Source organism: Ammospiza caudacuta, chromosome 4 (genome assembly GCF_027887145.1).
Source record: "Ammospiza caudacuta isolate bAmmCau1 chromosome 4, bAmmCau1.pri, whole genome shotgun sequence".
Classification (NCBI taxonomy): domain Eukaryota; kingdom Metazoa; phylum Chordata; class Aves; order Passeriformes; family Passerellidae; genus Ammospiza; species Ammospiza caudacuta.
Window position 1 is genome coordinate 74,834,575 of NC_080596.1, and position 13,284 is coordinate 74,847,858.

The 13,284-nt window shown below is 38.2% G+C and overlaps 1 protein-coding gene across 1 annotated transcript in view; it reads left to right on the forward strand.

The window, feature by feature from the left end:
* The window catches only part of CTNNA2 (catenin alpha 2), a 483,346-nt gene that overhangs the window by 446,797 nt on the left and 23,265 nt on the right, over positions 1–13,284 (forward strand). Inside the window, exons 15-17 of the mRNA XM_058803073.1 lie at positions 1,834–2,015; positions 4,316–4,421; positions 7,406–7,540. Coding sequence (XP_058659056.1) covers positions 1,834–2,015; positions 4,316–4,421; positions 7,406–7,540 — 423 coding nt within the window. The remainder of the gene's footprint in view (positions 1–1,833; positions 2,016–4,315; positions 4,422–7,405; positions 7,541–13,284) is intronic.

Genomic DNA, 13,284 nt, shown 5'->3' on the forward strand with positions numbered 1-13,284 from the left:
GTATCTTTTGTGATTTTGATATTTTAAAGGACATAAACTCCTTTTGAGATATTCAAAGTATTGACTATTAAAGCAAATCTCAGGTATAACAGAAATGAGATACAGTACAGAAATTTGGTCAGATTTCACAGCCTTTCTCATCTTTTTGGTTACATTTAGGACTGGGTAGCATGTCATCCTTTCTTGATCTAAAACCCAAGTAAAGACTGCAGTAATTTTTCTTACTAAGAATCGAGTTCACCTGGGGATTTAGGATTCTTAAATTCTACTGCATTTATTGTGGTTATTATTACTGCTGTGCTTAAATCCTTCTGCTTTGATCAGCTACACGCTGTATAAATATAATATATCATAAAGACAGATCCTGAATAACACAGATTGCAATATGGCACAGGAAACAACAAATCATAAAAACCTAAAAGGGAAACAATGCTAAGCAGAAGCTGCCCAGTCCCCAGTCTGGAGTTCTGAGCAGAATAGAATTTTGTCTGAACCTTTCCTGTGGAAAAGATGCAAAATACTTTTGTTCATGCCATGTAATGGATTTGTTTAATATGCTTACTCCATAAGGCTGGTAGTGTTTTAGCAGAAATTCTTGCGTTGGTCTTCAGTAGAAATAAAAGTGGAATTTACAGGCTGCATTTGCTGTAGGATATGGCTGCTTTGAAAGCACATCAGCAGCTGGAACAGAATTATTAAAGCACTGTTTACCAGTTTAAAGAGTGTGCAGGTGAAGCAGCCACTTGAAGAACCCACAGGCAAGTCAGATAAACTTCCCAAATTTCACTACTCCTGTCATATTCTCCTAATTTCAATTAATTCCTCAGTTCTGTTGTTTTATGTGCATTTTATATATTTATTTATTAGCTTGACTTACACTGCATTTTTTTGTAAAAAGACTATTATGCTCACATTTGAAACTGCTGAGTTACATTGATAAGACCTAATTAAAACTCATCTTGAATTTTAATTTGATTAACTGCAAATTTCTCATTTTCTGATCTACTGTTTATAACCCTTTTTAATTTCAGTTTGGGAAAAGGTCAATTACGAATTTTTAAAAGCCAAGAGCATTTTAAGAATATGTAGAAAAAGACTTCAGCTGATTGAAAGTGACATAAACAAGAAAAAAATGTAATGAAACTTAAATATGTGTCACACCCCATTAAATGCATAATGTGGTCTTCAGATCCCCTAGAGCCAAATAAAAGCTTAACTTGGAAATCATTATTCAAAGTGTCCATTTGATCCTCAGAAGTAATTATTGTAATTTTTAGGGTGTTTTTGGAGGGGAGCAGGAACTTTGTGCTTTGTTCATGCTGAGGCAGATCAGTACCAACCTGTCCAGTGCCTTTTTGCATTTCTTCCAAGAGAAAATTGGAACACTAAATATCTTTAAAGATACACTTCTTACAATTCACTTCAAATGTATTGTCTTGTGTGTCATAGCTCATTTTAGTGTTGTGTAAATCTGAAATCCTCTGTTTCTGACAGAGGATGAGACTAGGGGTGACACAGCAATTCAGTCTGCCTTTTCCCATAAATGTCACTTGTTTTATTCTTCCCCAAAATTGGGATTTAGTTCTCCTTTGTCAACTGGTGAATAATCACGACATCATAAATAGAAATTTTATCATCTTGAAAGTGCAAGAAGAGGCATAAACGTGCTGTGAATGTGCTTTTACATGTCCTGACAGAAATCAAATGCCTACAGGATTTTACTTGGTATCTTCAGCTCCCATAAAAAGTAACTCAAGCTGTTGGGTGGGACCGCTGGAAAGATCCATTTTGTACCTTCCTTCTTTTCATGCCCAACTCCTGTATTTTCTCCAGGCTATCATGGCCCAGCTGCCCCAGGAGGAGAAGGCAAAGATTGCTGAGCAGGTGGAGATATTCCACCAAGAGAAGAGCAAGCTGGATGCAGAGGTGGCCAAGTGGGACGACAGTGGCAATGACATCATTGTGCTGGCCAAGCAGATGTGCATGATCATGATGGAAATGACAGACTTCACCCGGTAAGGACAAAACAGCCCCAGCTGAGCAGCTCACATGGGCCACGTCTTCCATTTTCTGCTTTGCTTTGTACCCTTTTGAGATGATTTGCTGTGGTTTTGGGGGTGGAGCACCAAGGAATGCTCATCATACACACTGCCCTGGGTGTTTGTCCAAGTGGGATTAATGACATGAAGATTTTGTGCTATTTGCAAGTCTCTTTTATTTGCAGATCATTTTGTAAAGTTAGTCTGTGACCTTACAGACGCTCCAGTGACATTTCCTTTAGTACCCATCTAAGTGCATGTGCCTCTCTGAACTTTCAACATTTCAGCACAATTTGTGTCAATCAAAAATAATGGCAAAACTATTTATATCATTTAAACATTGAGCTTCCTTAAAAAAAAAAATCCCAAATGAAATGAAACTGGTTTGATCTAATGCTTTGTGGGAGTCTGTCAGTAATGATTTCTTTTTTTTGCTTTCATTTCTTTTCTCTATTGATGCCTTATTCTTCTCTAATTGCAGAGGCCATTCATTAACAATACAATATAAACAGAATTATTGTCCTTTATTATGGTCATGTTATTAATCACATCAGGGAGACAGGTTTACAAGATTCTTTGAATTCCAGATCACTGTAGTAAATTAAATTTTGTTCAGTGTTTATTTTTTGAGTGGGTTCAAAAGTTTAAATGGTATTTATCAAAATGTGATTGCACAAAACAGGATGAAAATCTTCCTGTTTTGTTTTTTTTTTTCAGGATTAAAATCAAACATTCATTTATTCATCTCTTTGTGTTGCCCCATCCCTGGAAGTGCTCAAGCTCAGTTGGTTGGGGCTTGCAGCAACCTGGGGTAGTGGCAAGAGGTGGAAATGGATGCAGAGGATATTTTACAGAATTCTGTGTTACTTTTCTGTTTGTATTGTCTTGTGTCTCTGATCCTTCTGTCAACAAAACACAGGGTGAAAACTGCCCAAACATTGTCATTGTATCATGGAAGGAAGAAATTATGTTTTGAAGCAACAGCCCAGAATGTGCACAATTTCTGCAACCTCCTGGACAACCTTTGATACATTGAGCATGAAATTGGCAGTTTGATAATGGTATTTTCTAGCATCAAAAGAACAAAACTAATTTGAGACTGAGATAAAGATTACTGACACATTTGAAGTAAATAAAAAAAAATCAAAGTGCCTCTCTCTCTGCATCAGATTCAACAACAAGTTGTTTAATATATTCCATTAAAACAGAAACAAGCCTTTCACACCTTTTTAGTTGGCTGTAACCTCAGCAGTGTTAGAACAAAATAATTTTTCAAATGCATGGAGTTTGTGACAGTCAGAGCTGCTCATGTAATTAATGTAGAAGCACATGAGGTCACCAAGAAGTACTTTTGCTGCAGTTTAAGTTCATCAGAAGTGGGATACTTGTATTTCATCTGTTTAAAGTGGTAATGAAAGTCTGAAAATAAGATTAAAATGGAAATATGTTTCAGCATGTAATTCTTGCCATTATAGATTTTTTAAAAATTCCAAAAATAATGCAGTGTTGTGCTTAGAAAAAATGCTTTCTCTTCAATAAAAAAAAAGTTTGACCATATTGTCATTTTCCACATTAAAAAAATGGAAAATGAACTCACTTCCTGAGAAAGTTGAGACTTTCTCAGGAGCAGCAGCAATTTTACTGGTACAACCAGGTTTAAAGTTTTGAGTCTGATGAAAACTCACAGAAGTCTGTAAAGACCTTCTGTCTTAATACATTTTGGTAGCTTTAATGACTAAAACCAGAATTTTGTACATCATCTTAAAAATATGGTGAAAGATCAGGCCTAAAGCTAATTATACATGTTTTAAGTATAACATTCAATGTAACACAATGATTACGCTTCACCTCTCTTTATTTTCCAACAAAAAATCTTCTAAAAAGAAGTTTTCTAAAATGTGACATTCTTGCCTTAGACATGATGGGCTGAACATTTAGCACTGGCTTGGGAATCACATCATTTTGAAATAGTTTTGTATTCCAGGATCAACATCGGCTTAATGAGTCCTTAAAAATGCATATACTATTAAGTACAGCTCATGTGCTTGAAGGCACCATCAGACTAAATTGCCAGTGAGGCATTTTGTAAGGGAGAGGAAATACAGCAGAAAGATTTCTTAATCAAGCTGTACTATAAAGTACTTAAAAGGCAAATTTGTAATAAATTAAGAAGACGTTTGTGTTACTATTTTAAAAATGAGCAGTAAACAGGGTCACTAAAAGTGTTGCTTTTCATGATTTGTTGAGATTGTGGGTAATTGTCTTGTGTTCCACAGAGGGAAAGGCCCCCTGAAGAACACATCTGATGTCATTAATGCAGCCAAGAAGATTGCAGAGGCAGGATCCAGGATGGACAAACTGGCACGGGCAGTAGCTGATCAGGTACCCCAGAACGAGCTGGAACACGATGGAACCTCTATGGATGAGTTGCCTTTTGCAGGAAAAGTCTGTTTTACCAGAAAATTACCCATTGAGAGTCTTGGATCCTGCTCTTCCCATTGGTTCTTCTAGACCCATCAGCATTTTGCAGAGCAGGAAATTCATAAATGAATTTCTCCAAATTTCAGAAATGGCCTCAACTCTGGGCCTGATAGAATTAGATAGAGACTCCTTCAGGCTGGAAAAGACCTGTGAGATCATCACCTCCACAATGGCTTTGCTGTTCAAAAAGCAGTAAGGATTTGGATGCTCCGTTTCCCTTGCTAAGTGTTTAGGAATGTTTGGATTCTTTTCAGCTCATTCTTCCAGCAATTTTCCCTTGATTTGGCTCTTTACTCCTCCAAGGTTCTCTGACTCCCAATTTTCTGGCTTGCCTCAGTGTGTTGTGCATGTTGTGGGGTCTGTGTCCTCACTCCTTTACCAAATTCATGTCACAGCTGGACAGAGGACCTTGCTGTATATATATTTTCAGATTTATCTATTCATCTGGAGGGCAAGAGGAAGCAATGTATTAAAAGCCAAGAGCCAAGTTTAAATCCAGGCCTTACAAAGCTAGCTTTAGATTTAGACAAATTAAACTTCACTGTTTTCTCCCTTTAAACATTACCTATACTTTGTTTCATTTCACTGTCATCAAGAGAAAATTTGCTGGAAGTAAGAACAGGTAACTTCCTTGCCTCTAGTATTTCTCTTCAAAATAAGAATGTCATTTTCTTCTTCAAGTAAGAATCTTTGGATTCTTTTCAGCTCATTCTTCCAGCGATTTTCCCTTGATCTGGCTCTTTACTCCTCCAAGATTCTCTGACTCCATGTTTTCTGGTTTGCCTCAGTGTGTTGTGCATGTTGTGGGGTCTGTGTCCTCAGTTCTTTTTCCAAATTCATGTCACAGCTGGACAGAGGACCTTGCTGTATGTATATTTTCAGATTTATTTATTTATTCATCTGGAAAGCAAGAGGGAGCAATGTATTAAAAGTAAAGAGCTGAATTCAAATCCAGGTCATACATAGCTAATTTAGGATTCAGACAAATTAAACTTCAATGTTTTTCCCTTTGTAACTTTCCTATCGTTTCTTTCATTTCATTGTCATCAAGAGAAAATTTGCTGGAAGTGGGAACTGATAACTTCCTTGCCTCTAATCTTTCTCTTCAAAATAAGAATGTCATTTTCTTCTTCAAGTGAGAGTGTGACAGTGTGAAACACCTTGCCATGGAATATGGGCCAGAGTGGCAAAAAACCCCCAAAGCTTCCATTTTTCTGTAGCCTCAGAAATGTTGGGTTTAGGTCTTCTTCAGCAGCAGCAAGCATTTTTCCTGTAGTTAACCCATTCCAGTCCTTCAAATGTAGCATCTGTTCATTTTAACACCAGGAAGAAGAAATCCATCTGTCAGCTGATGAAATTCCTGGTCTGCAGTGTTTGCAGAGGTGGAATATTTTAAAGAAAGAAACAGAAGGAGACTTGTTATGCTAAGAGTGCCTTGACTTGAGTCATATTTTAAATTTCAGAGGACTGTAACCCTAATAATAACCAGTTAAATTATTTTGAGAATGAAGTATTTTTTTTAATGCTTGCACTTTAATGATATTTCACAGAACTCTGGGGACCCTTGAGCAATATAAACTTTTTGTGGACAGCTGCATTTTTAATTATTGTTCCAATGAAAGAGCCCTTAGATTTTTTTCCAAGGTATTTATATTTAAAGCCTTGACTACTCTTTAGAAGTATTGCTTTAAATTCACTCCTTTCAGTTCAGAGACTTCAAGAACTGAGTAAATATTTTTATATTCAATTGGCATCGTAGGGAGAAGAGTTCTTTTAGGGATTAATGCCTGAAAGGTGTGGCAACTGTCTGAGGAGGAGAGACTCTATAGTGAAGCTCCAGCTTTGTTTATTATTAGTTTTAAAGGGCAAGAAAAAAGCCAAGTGACTCCATTTGAGGTTATAGACAACAATATTTCCAACATCTTCACCATGAGCACATTCCCTGCCAGCTGCTGGGGCCAGAGCAGTGATCTCAAGGTTGGAGCTGTGATGTTGTTGACTCATGTGCATTTAATTCTATCAGTTTTTCTTGGAATGCTCTGATAATATTTATTTTTTTAATTGAGCATAAAACTCTGTAAGGTGATAAAAAGGCATACTTGGAATCTTTGTCCCCAAGCTATGCAGGAGGATTGTCAGTCAGACTTTGCTGGGTAGCCCCAAAGAGTGTTTATTGGAGACATGCTGCTAGCAGTGGGCCCTTTTAGCTCTGTTTCATCAGAGTGGATTACTGAGGTCTGCTCTCCTGAGGCAAGACTTGGAATATTAACTACAAGGCTGTTGCTTGTTATGCTGTTGATATTGTGAGGGACGATGCAGTTTCTATTAAGAGTCCCAGAGACTATGAATAAATTGTACTGGGGCCCTTTCTAGTTCTATTGATTGTGAAACCCTCACAGCATCCAGCACACCTGATCTAATCCTCTGGATGTCTGCACAAATGCCAGGGGAGCTGCCAGGCACACAGGAGTTGGCACTGGGGGTAACCACTCAGAACTGGGGTTATTTGGACATTAACTGGTCCATACTGGATGTTAACTTGGATATCCAACAGGCAACCTGGAGTTTCAAGTTAAATCTGACCTTTTGGGTGTTCAGTACAATTCCATAAATAATTGCAGAGCATAATTTAAAATTATTATTTTCATAATGCTGATAAAGAGGTTTCTCATTTTTCAGAAAGGTAGAGTGCATCTTTAGGTTACAATTCATAAATCTTGAGTTAAATGAAAGGTAGAATTTGAGTTTTCACATTTTATCTAGTACCTCATGTAAAGGCAAAGTGGAATAGGTCCGCCTAATGCACACACACTGCCACTGTCTGATTACCTGTCTCTAATCTCATGAACCCAGCTCCATCTGATCAGTATTTGTGTTGTCTGCAGTGCCCAGACTCAGCCTGCAAGCAGGATCTGCTGGCCTACCTGCAGCGCATTGCCCTGTACTGCCACCAGCTCAATATCTGCAGCAAAGTGAAGGCAGAAGTTCAGAACCTGGGAGGAGAGCTCATTGTGTCAGGGGTAAGCTGGGATTTGTGTTTAGCCACTTGTTTCCCATGTAGTACTTGAAAGGGAGAAGTTTTGATTGCAATAATGTACAAAACAAAAATCCACTGAATCATAAACAAGTTTTGGTTTTTTGGGTTTTTTTTGTTTTGTTTTTTTTTTTTTTTTTTTTTTTTTAATTCTATCACCATTATTCCAGGCCTTACAATAACTTGTGTAGAGCAATTTGATTTTCCAATTACCCTTTGTTTATACTAACCTTGTAGAATCTTCATTCCTCCAAAAGAAAAGTAATTTCATAGCCTAGAAAGTCATTGCCAAGCTGTGAATATTAGAATTATTTGGAGCTTTTGTATATTTGCTCGTTATAAATCTTCTTTCCTTTGTTCATACTGGTAATTTCCTTCCTCTGTGCAGAAGCCAACTCTCTATGATGTGCATATTGTTAAGATGGTGATGACTAATGGGATTCATTCACTCAGGTTCCAATGCACACTAGGTTTAGCAAACAACTCTGGAAGGCCAGCAAAATACTTTAAATTTTGATATATATGCTGTTTTCAAGTCCTATTGGAAGCACAGTGATTATATACTCTAATACCACCCAGTTATGAACACTTTAACCTTCTTACATACAACCTTTTGCAGAAATAAAGACAGGCAGCAGTAATATGGTAAGCAGTGAGTTTTTTACATTTTTAAAATATGTTTTTCCTCCTCCTGTGTTGGCCTTTGAGCCTCTGGGAGTATGCTAGAACCACAAAGAAGCAATGACTGCTCTTTGTGATTTTTTATTTTTTCTTTGACACTAGTTTAGCCCCATGACACTTTTGTTATCCTCTAACTCAAGTACAGATCATATGAATGTAAATTTGTAACATATTCCACTCTCCTGAGTGGTTTCAAAACAATAGTGATTTGTGAGACCCAAGATGCTCAAAACAAATTGTTTCCAAACATGGTTTTGAAAAAGCACCCTTTCATTGTTTAAGCCCAATCAAGTACGAAGATTATTAGAACAAACTTGTGCCCTTCATTCCATCCATGAGATTCCCCAGTGGCATCACTGGCCTTCCTCAAACATATCAGAAGTCACAGAAAGTGTTCTCAGTCACATAACTTTATTTTTTTTTTCTTTGCAAAGCACAATAGAAGGTCTTAAAAAATTGCCAGGCTTTCTTGGATCAGACATTCTGAAGTCATATACACAATCCTAAAAGGAGCTGCTTAAAGGTTCCTGTATCTGTCCTGCAATTGGTCTTCACTTCTTGACGTATGTACGTATGTAATTTTAATGCCTTGATCTTCCCACAGCAATGAAAAATCCTCTTCCATTTTCCTGACAGCAGAGGCGTGATCTGTCCTTGTATCACTGACAGCTATGCTGCACCATAATTGCCATGATCTTTTCTTACCTCCGTCCATCTGGGTCCAGCCTTTCATTCCCATTGAGTTGTCATATTCATCTCTCTAAAACAACCCCCCGAATCAGTGCTTCTCCTGGCTTGGCTTTTGTGGTTGTGTGTGTTTCTTTTTTGGAGTCTCTTTATTCAGTGTTTGTGGATGCTGAATAAGCCATTGTGAGCCTTGCGCATCTCCTCGTTCCTGGAACATCCCCATCCGTTGTGGAATTATCAGTGGCCAAACTGCTTGAGTTCATCATTCCAGTCTGGCATTGTTGGCTGCTTCCCAGGCTCCATCACCATTGTGTTTCTGTTTGGTGGGGTTTTCACAGTCAGTCTCAAAGGCAAAATGAGCTTCAACCACGGAAATTATTTGGGTCTGTTCCAAAGACTCGGTAAAACTGAAAATGTGAAGATTGCCCAGCTTGCTTCTTCTGCTGGTGCTCTGAGCAGGAGGAGGTGTAGTGAGCTGAACTCCTGTGCATCCCTTTGTGAGAGCATTATCTTGTGATCTGACGTGCCCCAGTCAGTGCAGAGCTTTCCTGGCAGTGTTTTCTGAGCTGTTGGTCCTCAGGGTGCTGGGTACTGTATGCTCCTTTGCTATCCAGAGGTCTGGTATCCAAGTGCACATCCACATCTGCTTGTCTACTTGCTGCTTCTGCTTCCATCTTCTTCTTCATTCTCTCTTGGATAGCCAATTACAAATAAGCAGTATTTTATTTGTACTAAAATGAAATACCATTATTTGGCAACTTGCATACAGTACAATGTTAGAAGTACTAGAGAATCCAGAACTCAAGCTTCCCAACCTATGAGTGCAGAAGTAAATTTCTGTGATTGTGCTATATTGAAGTGTTTTGATGTAAATATCAAGCACCATGACAATTATTTCAATATTGTAACTTACTACAGTGTTTACAAAGACAATTCAGAGCAATCCAAAAGATGACTTGCAATTCAGAACTATTATGGGGAGTAGGATCTCTGCTTGATTTTTTTCATTATTAAGAATATTAATCAATATTTATAAATGGAATGAATGTATGCATATGTACGTTTGAATCTTTGTGTGGGTGTATGCATAGTTATGTATAAAGGAAAGAGACATAAAACCAATTAAAAGCTAAAAGACAGATGAAAGCCACCCCACAGTTCTTACAGTTTTGTTAGAGAAAAATATGTTGCAACAACTTCAAAAATACTGTGTACATAACATTTAATGTGCCGTATGTCTTTTGATGAAACTTCTATTTCCTTTTTTCCCCCCCAAGATTCAGTAGTTCAGTATGGTTTACCTCTGAAAATAAGCATAAAGCTGATCTTGTTTGCTTTTTTCCTCTATAGATTGGTATGATTCTAGCATAGCATATGAAGGGTCCTTTTTGGCATCAGTGACTTTGCTGCAAATAGGAAAACAGATCAAAAAGTAAGAAAATGTCACAGTCCTGAATTGTGAATTATTTCAGTAAAGAACCCACTGTTGTTTTCCCTTTTCTTCCTCCCATTCCTTTTCTCCTCTGCTTTTTTCTCCTTTGATCTTTCCCATCAGACTCCCTCCATGCAGATAGCAGAGTTATTTTTACCAGTTAAATAAGACCTGGCAATAGGGAGTTAGCACACATCAGTTAATCCCACATTAATATTTAGAGTACAAGGACAATTTAGACCTTCTGTTGACTTGGCCTTTTATGTTCCAAAATGAGACTCTTAATTCCTGATTCCAATGGAGTTTTGAAAAGTAAAATAAGGAAAAACCTTGATATGAGTTCTTAGGTGAGGAGTCCTGGAAACCCAAAAAAATATTGCAGGGGAGAAAATAAGCAAAAGTGGTGAGGAGGATGTTAGATAAAAGCAAAAAGAAATTAATACCAAAAATTAAAAAATATTTTAAAATATTTATAACTGTGTAGATGATAGCCTTGTTCATAATAGAACTCTCTTTGACCTTGGTCCATAAACAGATTTACATTTCTGTAATTTTAGATTTCAATACTCAATTTCTAGCTCCCCTCTGAGAATGAACAACCTCCTTTAATGAAGTTACAGAGTAAAAGCACTTCAAAATAATTTGCTTTGTCTCTTGCTTTGGTTTATTTAAGGTAATGCATATTTGCTTCATAATCACTTGCAGTATTGTATTGGAATGATTCCTCTGAGGTGCTGAGAGTACACTGCTCTCAGTGAAGTAAATCCCATTTACATATACTTAACTCTTGCTGATGGCCTTGCCTTTTTGTGGGAGCTACTTTTGCTCAGTTGCTTTTAATGATGTTTCTTATTTAGATAAAAAAATTAGACTTCTAACTCTAGGGCTGCTTTATTTTTCTAGCATTTCTGTCTGTCTCTTGTTAGCAAGAGAATGACAATAAAACAACTCTATGTATTCATTTCCTGTCCTAGAGTAAATATCCACTTGTTCTCTTTACTGTCGCTCAGAAGCTGATCAGCTCATTTACCAACTATCCATTTAGGCTGTGAGCTTGCATTTTTTAAAGTTCTTGTTTATGTTAGTAGATTTGCCACAGTTTTTCCTGTAGGATTAAATTGAGCAGAATTTAAGAAAATCCCTTATCCAAGGCAGCTCCTTATCATGTTCAGGTTTGATTTAGAGCCCTACAGATAAAATCAGCTGTATTATCAGAAAATTTGCCAGAGTCTTAAACTTCTGAACCAGACAGATGTGCAGCGTCATCCAGAGTAGCAGCCACGTGCCTTTGAACACTGTCCAAAAGTGTGGAATCAACAGCTAAAGCACACCCCAAACATACACTTCAGCTGGATCCAGTTCCCACTTATTTTCCAAGTCCTGTTTATCTTAATAGGCTCAACTGTGATACCCAGAGAAGGATTCCTATATTCTGCTGAAGATACAAGACAGTGTAGGTGAGATTGTGAGTTTATCAAGGAGTTCTTGCTTGGTGAATTGAAATGAGGAATTGAAAGGAGGAATTTAGCAGGAACAGGAAGGGGAAGGGGCTGGAGCCATCCCATTAGTTTTGAGTGGGACATGATGAAAACTGACAAAACACCTGCACTGGGAGGGCGGATACATAAAAGGATGAACAAATACTGCATATACTGCAAAATAATTACATGTTCATTTGTGATCAGTGATAAGAGTAAGATAACCAGAAAGAGTCAGTCCTCATCAGATATGAATGAGCCTCATTATTTATAAGAGAATAACAGTGAGCATCCAGCAGTTCAGATGAGCTCACCAGCAGTTTTCGTATCAATTCTTACATCCAATAAAAATGGCTTAAATATCCTACTTTTAATTAAGGCTGAATCACTTTAAACTACCTCATACTGTAAAAGCAAGTTGGTATCATGCGGGCAGTAAAATATCAAGTTACTCCATATTAATTCTATAGACTCAAAGAAAAATCAGGTCGTTTGAAGTTCACCTGTTATTAAAAGTGAGCAAGGCCATCTCTCATTGAATTTGGATTAAGAGCACTTATTTAAGAGCCACTGATGGGGTGTTTCAATTCCCTGAAACAGAAAGCTATTCTGGGGTGTTTTCCTTTGTTTTAAAGTTGGCAATCAGAGACAACCTTTGCATTTAAAATGCTTAAGAGAATAGGAAAAGTGTTGATTAGGAGTTTGGTAAGCAGACCAATTTAATACTCCTGAACCAGGCAAGAATTGAAGATTATATGAAAGGAAGGTTCCTGAAGGGAGAGTTGGTAAATTGACAAAACTCTTGGGTTCCTTCTCGTCAAGATTATCAGGAGTGCAGAAAGGTTACTCAGCTAGTGACAAAATGAGATTTGCTATCAAATTATCATAGAAATGGAACAGCTGGCTCACATATCCTTGTCTCTAAACTGTAGAGAAGTGGATAAGGAGCTGGATGATTGGTCACACTCCAAGAGTTGTAGTGAAGGGCTCGCTGTCCAAGTGGACACCAGGATGAGTGTGTTCCTCAGGGCTGGTGGTGGGACTGGTCCTGTTTAACATCTTTGTCACTGACATCGACTCTGGGATCAGGGGCACCCTCAGCACTTGTTTTGTGACAACACTGAGCTGTGTGGTGCCACTGGCACGCTGGAGGGAGGGATGGCATCAGAGGGGCCTGGACAGGCTGGAGAGGGGGGTCTGCAAGGAGCTCATGATGTTCAGCAAGGCCAGGTGAAGGGTCCTGCAGCTGGGTCAGGGCAATCCCTGACATAAACACAGGCTGGGAGGAGAATGGGCTGAGAGCAGACCTGAGAAGAGCTTGGAGGTGTTGGTTGATGAAAAGCTCCACATGACCCAGCAATGTGCACTGGCAGCCCAGAAACCACACATTCCACGAGCTGCATCCAGAGCACCATGGGCAGCAGGGGAGGGAGGGGATTGTCTTCACCTCCC